This window comes from Microtus ochrogaster, unplaced genomic scaffold, assembly GCF_000317375.1.
Source record: "Microtus ochrogaster isolate Prairie Vole_2 unplaced genomic scaffold, MicOch1.0 UNK73, whole genome shotgun sequence".
Lineage (NCBI taxonomy): Eukaryota > Metazoa > Chordata > Mammalia > Rodentia > Cricetidae > Microtus > Microtus ochrogaster.
The window spans coordinates 1,470,678-1,490,631 of record NW_004949171.1 but is presented as its reverse complement, the minus strand read 5'-3'; the positions used below and the strand labels follow the sequence as shown (position 1 = coordinate 1,490,631).

Below are 19,954 nucleotides of genomic sequence, written 5' to 3'. Positions count from 1 at the left end.
ACAAGCCTAGGTTTCCTATCATGTGACTGATGAGCCCAGTGATTTGGGGTGTGCTGTTTAATCCCATAGCTTCAGGCTCTTCATTTAAACATGGAGATAATAGCAATATCCTTCTCATATGGTTGTAGTGATGAACTGAGACAATGCATGTGGCCCAGAACTGTCATAAAGAACTCCTCAACAAATCAAATCTAGTATTTTCAGTTGCTCTATGGGCTCCAGTTTCTGGTCTGGAAAGAGTGAACATAATAATCAACTTTCTAACATGGCTATAAGAACCGAAGAGTTAAACCTATGTCTAGCATACACCTCACCTGCCTCCTTAACAGTGTGAGTAATACTGTATATACCTGAAGAAGGAGCTGTGGGCTGCATTTCTGCCACCCAGCTCCTGGCCGCCTGGCTAGCTTAACAACCGAAATAACAACACACAAACTGTATTCATTTAAACACTGCCTGACCCATTATCTCTAGCCTCTTCTTGGCTAACTCTCATATCTTGCTTAACCCATTTCTAATAATCTGTGTAGCACCACGAGGTGGTGTCTTACCAGGAAAGATTCAGCATGTCTGACCTGGCGGCTGGCTCCATCGCGTCTCTGACCTCACTTCCCTTCTTCCCAGCATTCTATTCTGTCTACTCCACCCACCTAAGGGCTGGCCTATCAAATGGCCAATGCAGTTTCTTTATTAACCAATGAAATCAACACAAAACCCCGAGTTTTACAGATTTTATTAAAGTCTCTAACTAACTTTCGGAGGATTTCATCTCAGTTGTATTTTATGGATTCCTGTCTGTTTTCTCTTTCCCAACTTAGGGTCTTGCAAATGTCTCTGGCCATCTGGGCAGAATCTATTGTCTTCTGACAGGGCTGGCTGAGATGTACACACTTTTAGGCGGTGCACTCCTATTCTCCGGTGCTTCATGATGCTGTGGTCGTTCTCCAGGCTCCAAAAGACTCAATTCTGATCTCTTCCTATTCTGCAACCTCTGTGAAAGTGGAGTCCAAGTTTTTTCCTCCCAGGAGATTATAATAGGCAGAAATTTGTCTGTTACTACTTTTGTCTTCTGAATATGGCAACGGGAACTTTGCAGGTGTAATTAAAATTAATAGCTGGCTTACCTTGAAACAGAGAAATCATTCTGCATTATTCAGGCTGACTTGGCCTAATCTGATGGGGCCCCATGAAGAAGAGCCTGTTGTGGAACATTTAACTATATAAAGGTGTGTTACATTTGTTTAATTATGAAAAGATTTGTTGCATTTGTTTAATTATGTAAAGATGTGCTGCTGTTTTATCTTGCCTGCCTAAGGCACCTGATTGGTCTAATAAAAAAAAAGTTGAATGGCCAATAAATAGGTGGGGTGGGATAGGGAGGGCTGGGGGACAGAGAGAATAAGTAGGAGAAATCTAGGCTAAAGAAGAGGGAAAAAGAAAAGAATGAGGGAAAAAGAGAGAGACATGCCTGGGGCCAGAAGCTAGGCAGCTGCCAGCCAGCCAGACACATGATAGATATACAGAAAGAAAGGTTTTTTGTTTTTTTTTAAAAAAAAAAAAACCGAGGCAAAATGTAGAGAAACAGATTAAAATAAGAGCTAAGATAAAGCCAGGCATCCATACTGAACACATCTCCATGTCACGATTTGGGAGCTGGTTTGTGGCCCAAAAGAAAAGCCTGGTACAAGAGCTTGCTTTGCTCCTAGAAGTGGGATTGTTTGAGGGGTGGGGTGGGAGAAGGTGGGCCATGGTGTTTAAAGGAGAAATGTATCAAAAAACTAGAGCGCTGAGTCCTACAGTCAAGATGGAAAAATTCTGCTGATAGCTGAAATGAATTCAGGAGCAGATTCTTCCCCAAAGCCTGTAGCTAAAACTAAAGAGCTGAGTCCTATAGTCTAGAAAGATAAATTCTGCCGATAGCTGGAATGAAACCGGAAGCAGGTTCTTCCCCAAAGCCTGCAGCTAAGAGCCCAGCCTGGCTGCCATCTAAAGAGAGCCTAGATTTGAGTCACACACTGTGAGGTGATAAGAGGTGCTGTTTTAGCCTGTGAAGTTTGTGGTAAGATACTAGAGCAAGGAAAGAAAACACTAACGGAATCTTCAGTTCCTGTTCCTTTAGTCTTAAGGAATATTTCACTCTCAGGTCCAGAAGTTTTGGTTCTTTCAACTCTAAGCCTGTGGAGAGAGATGGGAACATTTGCTTCTGAGTGAACTGTTGTCAAGTCCTAAGGGAACTGGGGCAGAGGTTTCTGATGATTCCTGGTTTGGATGCTGCAGTTCAAAGAACTTTACAGTCAGGGGATGTAAACATTTCAGTTATTTCCTGTGATGGAGAGGAGGGTGAAGCATGCGGTACCCAGTGACTGCTTCAGTAACATTTCTTCTCGTACACAGAAGTGTCTCGCTTGATGCTCATTACATACTAAGGCTTTTATAGACTAAAAGAATTGATTTTTATTTTTGTTATTAAAGGAACTTAAATTTGTGCTCTAACCTATCTCAACCCAGCACAATCCTGAACCGTGAAAACACTGGCTTCAAATCAGAAATGGGAACTGCTCTACCACTGGAGGACTGCATATGGTGGCATCACACCCGTCATCCTAGAAGAACTCAGGAAGAAGGTGCACATCTAGCCTTGAAACCTTACTGTCCTGCATACAGGAGGTTGGAGCTGGTCCATTATCACTGTGTTGCTGCAGATGAGGGTTCTATGGAGTGACAAGACTCACCTATTCTAAGAGTGTCCATCCCACTAATAAGCCTATTTTCACCTCACTAAGTCCATCAGGTATGTGATGAAATCATTCACATCATACCCACCCATTCTAGTTCTGTGGGATTTGAGGCAGAGATGGTAGCGAAGACTCTTGAGGAACTGGCACTTACCTTCTTTTAACACTGGGCTTCTGTGCTTATGGTGTGGGAGGTCATTTTGTCTGTGTGTTGCTTTTATTAGTTAATGAATAAAGAACTGCTTTGAGCCTATGGCAAGGGCAGAACAGAACTAGGCCGGGAAAGCTAGGCTGTATGCTGGGAGGAAGGGTGGAGTCAGGGAGAAGCCATGTACCCCTGCTGAAGACAGACACCAGAACGTCAGCTGGTAAGCCACAGCCATGTGGTGGAACACAGATGAATAGAAATGGGTTAAATTAATATGTAAGAGTTAGCCAATAAGAAGCTAGAGTGAATCGGCCAAGCAGTGATTTAATTAATACAGTTTCTGTGTGATTACTTTGGGTCTAAGCTAGCCGGGAGGCCAGGAACCAACAAGCGGCATTTCCTCCAAGATGCTTAGGCTCACCTCACTTTGTTCATCACATGTATATGTGTGCATCTACTATGTACCAGGCAGTCTGGGCTCTGGCAACACAGAGATGAATGAGATAAACCCATTGCCAACCTTATGAACCTCATATTTTATTAATAACTCACAAAATAATTACACATTTTAAAATGTTTTAAGGTGCAATAACTATCTTAATCTCTCCTGATAATGACACTTATCATTCAGCTAAATCTATAAGCTACACATCAGGTTCATTTACAACCCCACCTGGCCCAGCTCAGACCTGAAGTCTGGATGACCTGGTGCAGCTGAAGTGGTGACCTGGAGTGAACGCAGTTCAGACATTCTATCAGACTTCCTTCCTGTGACTCCAACACTGCCTTTGTCCTATACCAGCAAGGCTCCTTTAAATGTACCAAAGCTAGCCTGACACTCCCAGCGCATTCATTATTCTCTGTGACTGTGGGTTACGTGGGTGTAAGTCTCGGTTGTGCTTATGAGAATGTGCATGTGTGCAGACAGAAACATTGTATGTGGAGCTCAGCCTTGAGCCAGCGCTTGCGGGTGTATGTGTATGTGTTCTGGTGAGTACGGGGCAAATGTATGCTATCACCCACATCTCTAGCTAGGCATCTACAGACCAATTTACCTAAGTCTCTGTGGCCTAGCAAATAGGATGGCAGTTTCTGCAGGCAAGCTTTCCTACCATTCTGTAGTCACGGGAAGCTGGGAGCTCTGGGGTCAAGATGGGGCCATTATATGCCTGAGGGTCCCTCCTGGCCAGCCTTTTCCTCTCCATCCTTGGACGTTCCTTCCCCAGGCTCAGCCTCATCGTCAGCCTCAGCCATGTCCTCTGGCATTGGCCACTCCCGAGTCTGCCACTCCAGTCTTTCAATGCGGTAAGCGATCTTCAGCGCACTGGACTCCAGCTCAGCTAGCAGGCGGGCGAACTTGGTCTGTAGATCATCCAGCTGCTGGTCAAGGCCCTTTAGCCGAGACTCTGTGGCCTCCTGGAGGGCGATCTCAGCTGCCTCGGCATTCACATCCAATTTATTCATTTTGAGCAGGATCTCACGGCCCTTCTCCTCCATGACGGCCTGGGCCTGTGGATATTCACTCAGCACCTCCCGTAGATCCTCCTTGCTGAGGCAGAACAGGTCCGAATAACCTAGGCTCTTGATGTTGGCTGTCCGTCGGTTCCCAGACATGTTTCCTGTGGTTCAAGGGCAGACAGATGCGGGGAGAGTAGTTAGTAGGGACAGGAAGGTGGCATTTCACTCCTGAACCAGGATACAGTCTCCACACTGGTGCTTCTGACTTCCTTTTTTCTGCTTTATTCTAATAATGTGTTGGTGATGGGGCAGTTATATAACAACATGGCTGGTACAGTAACTTTCTGCTGGTCTGTTGGCATTTCCACCAGTGCCCATGGAACGTATCTGCTTTGTTTTCTAAGAAACCACCCCAACCACTGACCTTGGCTCATTTCCTCCTCAGGGAACAAATAATGTATAACTTGCTTCTCTCCTGAGTCCTGTAGCAACTCAGACAAGGGCCAGATCTTCTTAATCTATGTGCCCCAAAGTACCATCTTGTCCCAGGGTTCCATCATTCCCAGCCCAGTCCTATCCCTAGCCCTTCTCCTTGGGGACTCACCTTTGATATTGATGATACTGATCTCCCCAAAGTAGAGCCCTGCACCGAGCACAGCATACTGTGTGACGCCATCATCTGCCACCACAGCCAGCTGACCCTCACGGATGATGTACATCTCTCGGCCGATGTCTCCTTTGCGGCACACATACTCCCCTGGTGAGTAGGTCTGGGGCTGGAGCTTCAGCACCAGTTCCTCCAGCAGGCTGGCTTCACAGTTCTGGAAGATCTGGACTCGGCTCAGGGTAGACAGGTGGACAGACACAGCAACCTCTGCCCGCAGCCGCTCTGGCAAGTGCTGCAAGATGGCTACCTCGTTGGTCATCTTCTTGTTGATCTGCAGATGCTGGTACCTGGGAGAAAGGCAGTATCATTTCCTTACCAGGACCTGTGTATCTGCTCCACCCATTCCATCAGGACTCAGCTCAGCCCGGAACCCAGGTACAACTGAGCTCTCATAAGAGCAAAGGGAGTACCTCACAGTTTTCTGGTCGCCTTTCTTGGTGACAGACATGGCCTGTTCTACTTCCTACAAGGTGTGGCGGCACCTACCCCTCCTTCACCTCCTGTCAGGCCCCACCCCAGCCACAGTGTCTGATACCACTTCTACACTGAGTTGCTTTCGTCAGCAAGCACCTGCCCTCTCAGACAGCTTTGTGGTGGCACCCTGACATTGAGACGTTTCCTTTTATTCAGAACATAGCTTGCATTATCGTGATGTAATCAACCATGTTGGCCATCTCCTGGCTGGATAGTTCCCTTCTCCACCCCCCTTTCAGAGTCTCCCGGATCCCCCCAGGCCATGGGAGCTCTCATTCTCAGGTCTCTGTTACTCTAGTACACAAATGCCTCTCCTTGTCGTCTTTTGCCCGCTCTTTTCCCCTAGTCCAGATCTTAGTGGAAAACACCACTGTCTAAGCCTATCCAGCAGACCTACTAATGAAGTCTATCTTCCAACTGCCTGGTATAGCCAGTAGGTAATAAGGACAGGGTCACTAAGGCATCCATCCTTTCCCCTAGCTGGGTCTGCAACCAGCCCTCTCTCACCAGTCAATGACACGCCGCTCCAGTCTCCGGTTGACACGCTGCAGCTTCATGTACTTCTTTACCAGAGCATGGTCTGGGTAGAAGGCTGCATCTGCAGTGTTCATGTTGTAAATGACAGAGCTCATGCTACCCATGATGGTGGCGAAACCCATGACAGCCAGCAGGAAGTCACCCACCATGAAGAGGTACTCTTCCTCCCGGGCTGGCAGTGGCGTGTCACCCACAGTGGTCAGAATTAGAGTGGAGAAATAGAAGCTGTAGAGATACTGGCGCCGCAAGCGCTCAAAGCCAGGCTGCGCGGGATCTGGGTATACCCATGCATCCCGTCCGAACCCCAGGTACCTGGACAGGGCAAAGTATAAGCAACTATTCCAATGGATGACAACAAAGATGTAGAGCATCAATTTGGCGATGCGGAAAGCATTCGGGTAAGCTGTGCGGGTCTCCGTGCGATCAAATGCCTCAAAGAGGCGGGGTACACGGAGAAAGCGGTTTAGCCTGAGTGTGGGAATGTGAGGACCCAGCCGCACATAGGCCGCATCCGTGGGCACCAGTGAAGCCAGGTCCAATAGGAAGCTCCAGGTGCGGACATAGCGACTGGCGATCATACCTTTGTCCACCACCAGTATGCCTTGCTCTAGGAATCCTAGGTAGAAAGGAGGAGATGGGCGGGGTCAACTGTGGACAGGTCAGGAACAGGCCAGACATGAGGGCAAGATGGAAGCATGCATAGCCTTCTCCATGGTGTCTGGGGTGAGTCCTGGGACATTGTCAAACACGGAAACACGTGACAGTGCAGTCCTAGAGGTAGCTGCTTTCTTAACACGTTCTTTAAGGAAATGTGAGGAAAAGGTTAGCCCCAGAAACTCACTGACCTGTGTGGAAGCGCACCCCGATGTCTAGTAGGTATAGCAGGTCACTTGTGTAGTCCAGGACAAACCAGGCCACCAGGTAACTATGCTGCAAGTCAGGAAAGCAGGCTCTGCAGGACAGGTAGCAGAAGGGATTGGCTTAAAGGTACCTACTGTGTGTGAGGAGCCTGCTAGAACAGGTCTCTCAGTCTCTTCCTTGAGTCCTTCCAGGGAAGGTGCCTCCCCTTTAGGCCCTGCCCTCCCGGCCTGCCCTTCTCCTTGGCTTCTCTCTTTAGTACAGCTTAAGGTGCCCTCTTTTTGCACCCCTGCCAAACCTGCATACAACGATGATGAGGTTGTACATGACTGGGAAGACCATCGTGTTTAGCCACCAGTAGTAATAATCCCCAGAAGGGTCTAGGACAGGCAGCCTCTTCCTGTAGGGAGAAGAGACTCCTCTTGTTTGTCCACCAGACACTCAGTGCTTGAGCTGTGACCAGGACACCAAGAAAGAGGATGCCCCAGGCACAGGCAATTAGATCTCACCTGGCTTTGGATGGGGCTGAGGGGCTGGACTCTGTTGTCTTCACTTTGTTGTCTTTACTCATTGTTCTGTGACTTGGTCCCAAGCCTGTAGGAAATCCAGTGCTTCTCTGACTATGGTGGCTTGAGAAAGTGGGAGCTAGTGCCTGTCTTCCCAGAAGAGGCTGCTCCGGGCTCCAGCTACGTATTCTGTCTTTGAAGCTCTTAGCAACACGACTAGGGCTAGCAGGTATGGAGTGGGTGGAGGCAATGTAGGTACAGCACACTGCGCTGTCTCTCAGGGCTGAAGCTGGTTTACACCTGCCCAGCTAAACACCTTTAATGAGGTCCCTGGGGTGGTGGGAGGTGGATGCTTTGGAAGGAAGCTTCGCTTTCATTGTCGTCTTTTTTTTTTTTTTTTTGATTTCCCCTTAAACCCATGGTATCAAGATCAGGAGATCCAGCCTGCCTTCAATGTAGGTTTGAATTCTGTTTTACCTTATGTACCCTCTCCATTTGGGCCTAGTTATTGGTATAACAATTATGTTCCAAGTGGCTCATTCTTGTCAGGTGGTAAACTAGTCTCTAGGGACAAAGGGGTGCCTCTCACATCAGAGATGTTTTCATTAGCTACATCTTAATCTACTTACATATCACCTAATCTTCTGGGGTGTATGTGTGTCATATTATGATCCTTTGCCCTCAATCTTTTCCTATTACCTTCCATTCCCAATACCACCAGCCATTGGACATATTTCATGGACCCTCAACTTCCTCAACTTTTTCTGTGAACATTTCTTTTCATAATAGAACAAACAGATCTCCTATAATGTGCCTGTCAGTATCATGATCTTTTTCAGTCAAGAAGTCATCATTAAATTCCAGCTATGTGCCAGGCCAATATTGTGCTAAGTGAGTGGGACAATCCTACGGAAGCTCAGTCTTGTAGGAGGAATGTTCAGTGGGGTAGGATACATTTAGGTAAATGCACAAGGGCAATCCTTGCAGAGACAGGCAAGTACTCTGTTAGATGGGTATGTGGAGGGCTCTTATGGTAGTAGGAAGAGCTGTGCTCTGTAGGATAAGTTAGAATTAAGTCTAGAGATGGGAGAATGGACAGGTAAGGTGTTCAAAGTGTGCAACAGCAGAGGCATGGAAAATTGTGGTGACTGGGAGAATATCAATAGTTTCAAAATACTTAAAAATGTTATTAGTGTATGAGAAGTGTGTGTGTGTGTGTGTGTGTGTGTGTGTGGAGAGAGAGAGAGAGAGAGAGAGAGAGAGAGAGAGAGAGAGAGAGAGGCCAGTGGTGACACACACCTTTAATCCCAGCACATGTTGAGACAGGTGGGTCTTTGTGAATTCAAGACCAGCCGGATTTATAGACTGAATTCCAGGACAGCCAGGACTAGACAAGAAAACTCTGTCTCAACAAAACAAAACAGAAAGGAAAAAAGAGAGGCAGAGAAAGTGCATGGCCACAGTGACTATGGAGGTCAGAGTACAACTTTTGGAGTCAGTTGATGTATCTAGGGATCAAACTCCAGTGGTGAGCTGGTGTAGCGAGGGCTTTCACCTGCTGAGTCATCTTGCTGACCCCAAAATTTTCAAAAAGAGAGAGTGACAGGAAAGGGAGGTGGTGATGAGAATCAGGATGAACCGTGGACAGAGCCAGATCAGAGTTCTAACATCCACGAAATTAACTTTGATTTTTTTTTATAGGCAATGGGGTAATGTCAGATTTATATTTTTGCAGTTTCTTGAAAGAAATATCTAAGTCTCTAAGAAATTTTTTTCGAGATGCTTTTATCCATAGCTTTTGTAATGTTACCATTTCTTGGTAACATTTCTGTTTATTTCTTGGTCTCTTTTATAAGCTTCTTTGCCCATCCCTTCTAGGTTGGTGTTTCCTAGAACTCAGCTCTCACTCTTTCCATCTTCCATACACTTTCTGGCTGATCTTGGTCATTCAAAGAATTGCTTTGACATCTAGTAACTCATGAACTCCCTTGGGCTTCAGTCATTCACACAACTAACTGCACACTAGGTTCCGATTTGATACCCACAGCCATACTGTCTTAGCCACTGTTCTGATGCTGCGAAGAGACACCATGGCAACTAACCGCACACTAGATTCTGATTTGATACCCACAGCCACACTGTTCTAATGCTGCAAAGAGACACCATGAACATGGCAACTCTTATAAATGAAAACATTTAATTAGGGTTTGCTTACAGTTTCAGAAGCTTGGTCCATTTATCATCATGGCAGAGAGCATGGCAGTAGGCTTGACAGGCATGATGCTGGAGAAGTAGTTGAGAGCTACATCCTAATCCTAGGCAGATAGGGGAGGGCGGCATGGACTTTTGAAACCTCAAAGCCCACCCCTAGTGACACACTTTTCCCAACAAGGCCACACTTATTAATGTTTTTAATTTTTTCAAATAGTTCTACTCCCTGGTGACTAAACATTCAAATAGATGAGCCTATGGGGGGTGTCATTCTTTTTTTTTTTTATTGAGAAAAGGAAAAAAAACCAAGTTTCCACCTCCTCCTAGCCTCCCATTTCCCTCCCCCTCCTCCAAGGCTAGCTGGACTGTGACGGAAAAAGCATGGGATATAACTGGTCTCTCTGAACATGGGGGGTGTCATTCTTATTCAAGCCCCCACAGTCACTTTCGACCTATTGCATCCTTAGCTTCATTTTCCTCCACCTACTCTTTTTCTTCAACACCCATTTCTGTCCTTTCAGCAAAAAACATGGGGCCAGAATTTACTATTATGTAACGTGGGAAATATTTGCAAAAATGGCTCCAATTCTTTGATGTTTGTTGCTTATGACTGCCAGCTGATAGAACATAGAAAGAGTGATGGTGTGTGACATCTGAGGCTAGACCAGCAAAGATTTGGTTGGACCTCTGGGAATGCATATTGTCAGGATCCCCGCTCTTTCTGATCTTGTGTGAAACTCTGGAAGTCTGAGCTGAGTCAGCCTTTCAGTTGTCCCAGCCCAGGCATGGTGCACAGGACTAAGTGAAGAAGCCTTTGGGGCAGCAGTTCTCAACCTGTGGGTCAAGACCCCCTTAAGTCCTGCATATCAGATATTTATATCATGATTCACAACAGTAACAAAATTATAGTTATGAGGTAGCAACAAAATAATTTTATGGTTTGGGGTCACCACAACATGAGGAACTGTATTAAAGGGTCATTTAATTAATGCAGCATTAGGAAGGTTGAGAGTCATTGGAAGGGGGCAGGTAGCATGCCAATGGGGATATGCCCTTGAAGAGGATATTGAGACTCTGACGTTTTCCATTTGTCCCTTTACTTCCAGGATGCCATGAGGTGAGCCACCTCCTTTGCCACATACTAGTGCCATGACATCCTTCCTCACCACAGGCCCAAAGGCAACCAAGGGCAGAAATTTCTGAGCTAAGATAAACTTTTTTTCTTTTACCTTATTAATCCCAAGATTTGTCGCAGCCCTGGACAGCTGACTAGTACATCCAGTATAATAACTACTGCTACCACCATAACAACAATAAAGAAATATAGCTTGATAAATTCTTACAAACTGAGCTCACCCATCACAGCACTCAGATGAAGAGGCAGAACTGCTATAGGCCTTAGAGATCATTCTTCTCCTTTCTAGTCAATGCCATTCCAGTGGTAAATATACCTTCATTTCCAATAGCAATGTTGTTTTACATGTTTTTAATTTTTTTTCTTTCTCCATTCTTCGTGGTGTGTGTGTGTGTGTGTGTGTGTGTGTGTGCATGCACATGGTTGTATGTGAATGTGGAGGCCCCAGACTGATGAAAGGAATCATACTTGCTTGCTCTTCCACCTTATTCAATGAGACATGTTCTTTCCAACAGACTTAAGAGTTACCTTCAAAGCAGGGTACAGCTGGGCCACCAGACCCACCGGTGTTTCTGTAGGTTCTGGGGAATCTGAACTTTGTTCCTCACTCTTGCTCAGCCAGAACTTCAACCGCAGTGGTGTTTCTCCAGTCCCCTTTATTGTTTTAAAATTTATATAGGATATAAATATTTACGCCTCTCTCCTTTTATAGTCGTCCAGTCTCTAACCCTTCTGATGTCCACATGCTCCCTTCTCTACAGTCTTACTATCCTATTTTGGCCTTGCTCTTGAAAGACCTTCTGCAAAGGTGCCCTGTTAACTTGACCTTGTATAAAATTGTATCTCTCTATTGTTCCAAGAATACAATATAGACTAACATAGCTTACTAGTTCTGCAGTACTTTCTATGTCCATTTTGTCCTCATCTGATCTTTGCTTTGCATGTTTCCAGGCTCCAGACACACTGAACTAGTTGCAGTTCTCAGTGTCTTGAGCATTCTGCCTTGCCTTAGGTGGAAATTTCCATTTTTCATCTTTTTGAATATTTTTTACTGTGAACCTGTTTTCGACTTACAGAAAAGTGGCAAAAATAAAATTGTAAATTCCTTACCCATGTTTCTGTAATCCATCATTTTATGTAACTATTTTATAGAACAATGATCACAATTAGGTAACAATAATATAAGTCAACAGACTTTATCAGACTCTATCTTAGCGCTTTTCACTCTTGTTTCAGCCAGCATCTCCTCTTGGAAGCTATCCTCAGCTCCTTCATCTTCTGTGCCCAGATATCACGCTAAGTGCTGCTTCTCCTTTTACAGCCCTGATATTGCGTTCTAATTGTTGGAGAGACCGGTTCTAATGGATCAGGAACCCAGGCTGTCGTGTAGGAATTTATTCGGCGTTCTACGGGGTCATGGAAGCTTTGGGAAGGCCAGGAAGAGGCGGTCCCCGCGGGTAGGAAGGAAGAATCCTAGCGGCGTGCACAAACCTGGCGAAAATAAGCTAACTCGGTGGCAGTCAGCACAGCCTAGATGCCTTCTCCACAGGCCCTGCCCACAGACCGGCCCTTGGCGCAGACTTCAGAAGAAGCCCCGCCCACTTGACGCTGGAGCACCGCCCAGGACCTATGGTCCCGCCCCCCGCCCTGGCCCTCGCCTCCGCCCCCTGTGGGGTGCTATCCAAGGCCAGGTCGTTCCCTGTCCCGAGGCTTGTCCCTCCCAAGGAACAAGTTCTGCCCTCCGGTGCCAAGATTTCTCCTCAGGCCCCGCCCCTGCCCGCAGGCCACCGCCTCCTCTCAGGTCGGCCCCTATGACAAGCCGGAATCCTCAGGGGGCGGAGCCTGAGGCGGGAAAAGGCGGGGCTTGCGGGTGTGGAAGCGCTTCTTCCTCGGAACGCGGACTGCGACCCCGCCCCTGCGCTCGGCCGTTGCCGGGAAACGAGCGTCGACGCTCTAGCGGGGGCCTGGGCGGGCCAATGAGCTGGCACGCCGCTGCCCAGCCATGCGTCGCTGGGCGGTTGCGTGAGGTGCGCAGGGGCGCGGGCTGCGTGTGGCGCGGGGCGGGGCGCGGCTGGTGCGCCTGAGGAGCGATGGCGGCGGCCTGAACTCACCTAGCCCGGCCGCCGACAGGCCGGGGCAGGGCGGCGTGGTGCAAGCGAGAGCGACGCGTGGGCCGCGGCGCGCGCACAGGCGCAAGGTGCCGAGGGGTTGGGAATGACGGCACCGGGCTGGGGAATTGCTGGCCTGAGGGACGGGGTGAGGGGTTGGCAGGTGGTGAGGGGCTGCTGCGAGCGGCTGAGGTAGGGGCGGGGGACAACCTGGGCGCTGTGGACCGGGAAGCCAGGCGGAGGAGATCCTGGGATGCTTTGTGAAGGGCCAGGCTGGGGCAACTCATGGACCCCGTCTGCAAAGGGTGTGGGTTCGCTGAGCTTGGGAAGGTGAGGGACGTCCTGGGACGAGAGTTGAGGGGGTAAGGCCTGTGCGAGGATGAGGAGCGTTAAAGGCCAAGGCGGGAACTTGCGGGGGCTGGCTGTGTCTCGATGGAGGAGTAGAAGGCAGAGCAAAAGAGGAAAGAGGGGCCGAGGGTTGTAAGACTTGGCTAAGAGATGAGGTTGGTTGCGGGGCCTTCTCGGATGTCCAGTCCTGTCCAGGGACAGCACTAGTTTTAGAGCAAGGAAGGACAGTACAGGTGCATTTGTTGTGCACATGGCTGCCCTGTGAGTGGGGGAAACCAACACAAAACAGCATCAAGAGCAATAATAGCTATGGTAATGAAAATGTTTGAGTTTTAGTCCTCCACAGAATAATAACTGAAGCACAGTTTCCTCAGGTGCCACTTTCATAAGCAGACTTTAAGTAAGATGAGACCCTCACGAAGTTTTTTTGGGAGGGGTGGAGAGATAGAACTGCTTGTATTATTTTCTCTGCCTATTTCTCGACTCCCTTACTCCATTCCTCTTTACCCGTGGTTGTCATCTATATTGGACACAGTTGCTAATTCTAAGTCACATGGCTTGTCACCTGCAGTTAGGTTTACTCTCCTCAGGAGTTTGAAAAGCAAAAACAAGACATTGCTTTGTGGAGGTAAATTTTGCACAATAAACTGTTCTTCCTTTAAACTGATAAGCTTTGACGTACGTGCACACTTGTAAACCAAGATGCCAAATACTTGTATCACTCTGAAAAGTTTCCTCTATTCGTTCACAGGTCATCCCTCCCTCTATACCCTGTAACCGAGTTCATTTTATTTGAATCTAATAAGCCCATCTCCTTACAACCCACACAGACATGAAGTTTGCAAAGCTGGACTCACTCTGTGAGTGATAATGGCCATTTTCCCATCACTGGGTCTTCTCTACTGACAGTCGGCGAGGTAGCTGAGGCACTGTGAGCCTCCTTAACCATCGTTTCCTATGAAGATCATCCCTTGAGAATTAGAATATCAGCTTCAGAGCTAGTTACTTTAAACTGTGATATAGATATATTTTCTTCTTTCTGGAGGCCAGAGAGTCCTTCTTCACAATGATAAATCTGTTGGCCACTTGCCCAGACTATCAGAACTTATAGGACCTACAAGTATACCAGGCTGGTGAATAATGGTCCTTCAACACTGAGCCATCCAGTTCCTGGCCGTGCACATCTATATGAGATCGGAAGAAAGAACTGGGGGTGCAGCTCAGTGGGAGAGTGCCCTACTGTGTTCAAGGCCCGAGTTTGATCCCCAGTACTGCTAAGGGGGTGGGGTTACCTTATTCCAAGGTTATTGTTCTTACTCTTTTGGTGTTAAGGTACTCTTTGCTCTTCACCGAAGAAATAAATATTGTTAAAGTAGATGTTAAATTTAAAGAAAATCATGAAAATAAGAAGTGACCACCATACATTTTTTTTCCCCCTCGAGACAGGGTTTCCCTGTTTAACAACAGTCCTAGCTGTCCTGGAACTAGCTCTTGTAGACCAGCCTGGCCTCGAACTCATAGGGATTCACCTGCCTCTGCTTCTCAAGTGCTGGGATTAAAGGCCTGCACCACCACAGCCTGGCTGACCACCATATTTTTAATTAAAAATATTTCACAGGTTTATGAAATCCTGATGTTTGGAATGATAGTGGTGTATGTGTGTTGTTTTAGGTGGAAGAAATATGTACTTAGTTATTTTATGGAACTTCAGGTATCTGAATAGCATTCATGCTTTCATATTAAATAATAACTCATTTTAAAATTAAAGAGTTTCATTCTTTACGTAGCAGCCTCAAAATTTCCTGAAATTATATTGATACCTGGTGAAATAGAAAAAGGGATTTTATTTCAGAGATGAGTCAGGTTCAGCAACTAGAGGTCACACAGGATAGTGACAAGACACTCAGAGTTTGGCGTCTTCATAGTGCTAGTTACTTGAGGAAGGAAGGTTTGTAAGAGAAAGGAAAGGTGATGGAAAGGACATGACATAGTTGTTGAAAAAATTGTGATGAAATTGAGGACTTCATACTGGCAAGAAGTATAGCTTTATGATTTGTAATTGTCTACTTGCAAAAGAGATTAAGGGGACTGAGAGTGGTCATAGGGACAAGGGCTTTAATATCGTGATAATGACACGGAATAGGCATGTATATTATCTGGTGCATATTCATAATCACATGTTAAATAATTCCTTTTTCTTTTCCTTCCCTCCCTCCTTTCCTTCTTTCCTTCCTTTCTTTTTTTTTTTGGAGACAGGGTTTCACTATGTAGCCTTGGCTGGCATGTTAGAGCATTCTTAGGATTTGTCTAAATTCTCGATTGTGCTAGAGAAAGCACAGAATCTGGAAAGCTTTTTGTTCGATATACTAAACTCTTGGTTGCCACAGTAACGCATCGATTAAAATGGGGTTTGACTTGTGATATGTAGAGGATCGTGGTAGGTCTGCGGGGACGAGACGTGGATGTGGGTGCTGTACTGATAGAAACGTTTTGTGGTGTGTATGTAGCCATTTTCCCATATCGTTCATATGCCAGCCACTCTTACTAGGACTTGGAAAACAAATTCATTCATTTATTCATTCAGTAAATTCTTGTTGGGAACATAAGGTAACAATAGAAATAAGTTGTTGAAGTTGCATAGGACTTTCATAGAGTTGCACAGAGCTCTTATTTTGGTTTGGAGAGAGAATGACAGTTTTAGTTTAGAGGGAGAATATGGAAATATAAAGAATATATCACAGTGATGTGATTACTTCTCTGTCTCAGTCTCTTCCTGTGTTCTGTATACATATCCATGTATGTATATTTATCCACAGATATCTTTGAATTAACATGCCTGGAACAGAACTTAAGAGTTTTTGCCCTGACCCGTTTTTGCATCCATGTGTCTTGTATCAATCCAGAGGATGGCTTTGGTGTCATCTTCTTTCTGCTCCTTCTCCTCCTAAATTTAGTCACTAAGATGGTAATATACTTTCCCCTCCGTTATCTCTATTGCCACATCTTCACCAACCTTAGCCTTAAAGCTTTAAAAGTTGGTCTTTTCTTGCCCATTCCTAGAACGATCTTTCTAAAAATACAAATGCAAGCACGGAACTACACTGCTTTAAAACTTTGGCTCTTTGTAGCATGTAGGACAACATCCAAATTTCTTAATATGACCTTGGCTCACCTCTTCATGCCTTGTCTGTTGCCACTCCCTTGTGTTCTAGCTTGAATAAATTGTTCACAGTTCTCTAACAAACATGTTGCTTCTTTAGACTTGAAATCTTTGAAAAGCTGCTTCCTCTTCTAGGAACATCTTTTCTTTGCCTAGTGAACTTTTCTTACCCTTTAGGATCAATTTCACCCAGTCTTTGACATTCTCTTTGTCACCTTCAAACAACAGGGTTAGAGATAACTGTGTGACATTGAGGAACCACTGTTGTAAAGGCAGTTACTGTGTGCTATGAGTTCACTTTGTGCCTATGGGAATCCACTCAGATGAAGAGATGCCTGCAAGAGGCCCAGGTAGTATTGGGGAGGTGGTTCATATCCTGGTAGTCCATTTGTCTGAGACATGTAAAAGCGGGGAGGGTACATGTGAGTTGAGCTCCAGATAGGCTATTAGGTGCCCCCACCCCACTGTATTTCTACAGGTTTAATCAGGTCTTTCCACTTTTAGTGTTTGGGGTAACAGCCTTATCCCCCTTCCTTAGGATGAGGTCTGTTCTTGGAAGGTCATTTGGTCTCCTTGATTGGTAAAGTCCCTTCCTGCTTCTTTCTCTTTGCCTCTCCCAGGGCAAAGGTTATTAATGGAGGCTGAGGTTGAGCCTCTTCCTGTCCCTGCTTTTCTGAGGTTGGCTGACACCTTTTGCTGTGTAGGCCTATAAAGCTGTATTGTGTTTTGGACCCTGAGGAGAGTGGCTGACACTGGCCATGTGTAGGTTGGAGAAATCAACTGCTTCTTTCTTGTTTGTCTTATGATTGAAACTGCAGATAAATGGGGGGAGGGGGATCTATCTTTTCTTTGGACTTTGCTGTGGGACAAAGGGTGTCATAACTATATGGCAATTCTGCCTTTATCTTGTCTTGAATTTTGCTTGGAGTTTAAATAGGTGGCAGGAATACCAAGGCCTTTTGTATTTTTAAGTATTTAAGCAAAGCCTAGATTAGTGTTCAGTTTTGATTTCTGAGATGCATATTCCAAGTGGTTATTTTTCAGGAGCTACAAGAGGTAATAAGAAAAGGCTAAAGCGGGGGGGGGGGGGTCATTCTTACATCTGTAGATGGGGGAGGAGTGGGAGGCTGGGAGGAGGCGGAAATTTTTTTTCTCATTTAAATAGGAGGAAGGAATACCAAGGCCTTTTGTATTTTTAAGTATTTAAGCAAAGCCTAGATTAGTGTTCAGTTTTGATTTCTGAGATGCATATTCCAAGTGGTTATTTTTCAGGAGCTACAAGAGGTAATAAGAAAAGGCTAAAGCGGGGGGGGGGGGTCATTCTTACATCTGTAGATGCTTTGTGGTAGTTAAGCAGGGGAGCAAGAGAGGGCATCCCAGATATATTACAAGATAGGAGTTTTTTAGATTTTCAGAACCTGGAGAAGATTTATTTTGGACATATTATTTTGCTGGGTTTACTGAGGCTTGTGAGAGACACACATTAGGGCAGATTAGATCTCTTATCTCAGGGATGGGAACACCCTGGTCAAACAGGATCAGAAAGGAAAAGAGCAAAGAAACAGCTTACAGAATATGTAGTTTATGCCCAGAGTGCTGTTCTCTAACTTAATTCTTAAAAAGAATACTTATTTTCTTAGGAAATTTTTGATAAGGAAAGAAGCTCAGATTTGTGGTTTAAGATCACATAACTGGAACAGGGTGCATTGAGATTCAGACTTTTGTTTGAGGAATTTCAGAGCTCATGCCATACCTACTATTTGTGTTATTCTTTTCTGAGCATAAGGTTCTATTTGTTTTCAGTCCTCAAATGAGATATGTTGTAGAGAGTACTCTGTAAACAGTGATATTCTTGTATCAGTCAAGCTCCTTGGCAGGTGGCAGGTGGCAGATGGCTCAGGCTGGGTTTCACAAGAGTTTAATTAATAATGGGACTATATTTACAAAGGTATAGGCAGTGATTAAAGAAACCAACATGAAATGTTAGTAGCTTTTAGAGGGAAGAATTTCTATTGTTTAACTCTGGGCTTTGCATTTCTTAGCTTGTATCTTCCTGGGACCTCAAATCTTGGGACTATAAATACTTTTTCCAGTGCATCCTTTGTGGTCATAGCTGCTAGTGTGTGTGCGTGTTTGATGATTTATAGGAAGCTGTTTATGAAATAGTAAAGCATCCACTCTGGCTTCTCTGCTGTCTCACTCCTTTTCCCTGACTGTTAGTCTCCGGAGTGAAGGGGGACTAGGGGGTAAGGCTGTAGATACTTCCCCTTGATTTTGCTCTCATCCTGTGCTAGTTTTCCTTCCTTCTTGAAAAGGTGGTATATGCCTTTCTTTCTCAGATATCTTATTCCTTGTTTTTGTCTGTTATTCCTAACTTATTTATTCATTATATCAACTTTTCTTTCTTCAGACTTGTTTTCTCAGTTGACAAAAAAGACTTGAAGCTTCCTACTCAAAACCCAAACAAAAGCCCCCCCCCCCATTTTTGACACAAATTCTTCTTCTGCACACACTGTACACAGGCTGGCCTGAAACTGTGATTTCCCCCTGTTCCGGCCTCCCAGGTCCTAGAGTACAGGCCTGGGCCAGCACTCGGGTCAGAACCATATGAACTCTTGACCCCCCCCCTTTTTTTTTAATAACACAAACTGCCCTATATTTTTTTTCTATGTCACTGAAATTTGTTAAAATACATCATATATTTCTCTGGTTCTCAGTTGTTCTTGAATTTTTTTTTATAAGATTATCTAAAAAAAAAACCCTCAATAAAACCAGCGAACTGTTTTCTATCTTCATTCTACTTCTTTCTATGGGACGTTAGGCAATCTCCCTCCAGTCTCTTGAAACAAACATTCTTGATTTCTATTTTGCTATATTTTGAATGTCTCCTTTAATTTCTGACTACTTTTACTGTTTTTGGTGTCTTGTATGGTGTGTGCCTGTTTTTTTTTTTGTTTTGCTTTTTTTTTTTTGTTTTTTTTTTTTGAGGTGGGAGGGGCGCAGTATCTCTCTTTGTACTCCTTAGCTTGTCTGAAGTTCTCCATGTAAGTCCAGGCTGGCTTTGAATTCATATACCTTTACCTCCTGAGTGCTGGGATTAAAGGCATACATGCACCATGCCTGGCATTTTTGTTGTTTTTTCTTTTCTTTTCTTTTGAGAAATTATCTTGTTATATAACTCAGGCTGGTCTCAAACTGACTATCTTTGTACCTCAGCTTCTCAAGTGCTGGGATTATAGACATTAGCACATCTGGCTAAATCTTACCAAATTCTCTGTGTGTCTTAGGGTTTCTGTTGCTGTGAAGACACCATGACTATGGCAACTCTTGTAAAGGAAAATGTTTAATTGGGGCTGGCTTACAGGTTTAGAGGCATGGCTTGCAGGTAGACATGGTACTGGAGAAGGAGCTGAGAGTTCTACATCTGGATCAACAGGCAGCAGGAAGAGTGAGAGACACTGGACCTGACTTGAACATTTGAAACTTCAAATCCCACTCCCAGTGACATACTTCCTCCGATAAATCCACACCTCATAATAGTGCCATTTCCTATGAGCCTGTGGAGGCCATTTTTATTCAAACCACCACACTTGGCTTCCCTAAGTCCTG

At 45.3% G+C, this 19,954-nt stretch overlaps 2 protein-coding genes across 3 annotated transcripts in view; one reads left to right on the top strand and one right to left on the bottom strand.

Moving 5' to 3' along the window:
• Nucleotides 1-3,871: 3,871 nt before the first annotated feature.
• Nucleotides 3,872-9,626, bottom strand: Cnga4 (cyclic nucleotide gated channel alpha 4). The gene is made up of 7 exons (XM_005370206.2): nucleotides 9,599-9,626; nucleotides 7,387-7,471; nucleotides 7,176-7,277; nucleotides 6,865-6,971; nucleotides 5,990-6,635; nucleotides 4,946-5,295; nucleotides 3,872-4,502 (listed from the first exon to the last, which is right to left on the bottom strand). Exons 2-7 carry the CDS (start codon nucleotides 7,446-7,448, stop codon nucleotides 4,045-4,047), a joined length of 1,725 nt encoding a protein of 574 aa, XP_005370263.1. The 5' UTR covers nucleotides 7,449-7,471; nucleotides 9,599-9,626; the 3' UTR covers nucleotides 3,872-4,044.
• A 3,165-nt stretch (nucleotides 9,627-12,791) lies between these two features.
• The window catches only part of Fam160a2 (family with sequence similarity 160 member A2), a 25,853-nt gene continuing 18,690 nt past the window's right edge, over nucleotides 12,792-19,954 (top strand). For both annotated transcript variants that reach the window (XM_005370203.3, XM_005370201.3), the window contains exon 1: nucleotides 12,792-12,926. The gene's annotated coding sequence lies outside the window, so the exon portion shown is untranslated. The remainder of the gene's footprint in view (nucleotides 12,927-19,954) is intronic.

What these genes read in the sequence shown, in the direction of transcription:
- Cnga4 (XM_005370206.2), bottom strand. Translation starts at nt 7,448, where the DNA reads ATGAGTAAAGACAACAAAGTGAAGACAACAGAGTCCAGCCCCTCAGCC. An exon ending in CTCATCATCGTTGTATGCAG is followed by an intron (nt 6,972 to 7,175) that starts GTTTGGCAGGGG and finishes CCTGTCCTGCAG; the next exon opens with AGCCTGCTTTCCTGACTTGC. An exon ending in GAGCGGCGTGTCATTGACTG is followed by an intron (nt 5,296 to 5,989) that starts GTGAGAGAGGGC and finishes CCTTTCTCCCAG; the next exon opens with GTACCAGCATCTGCAGATCA.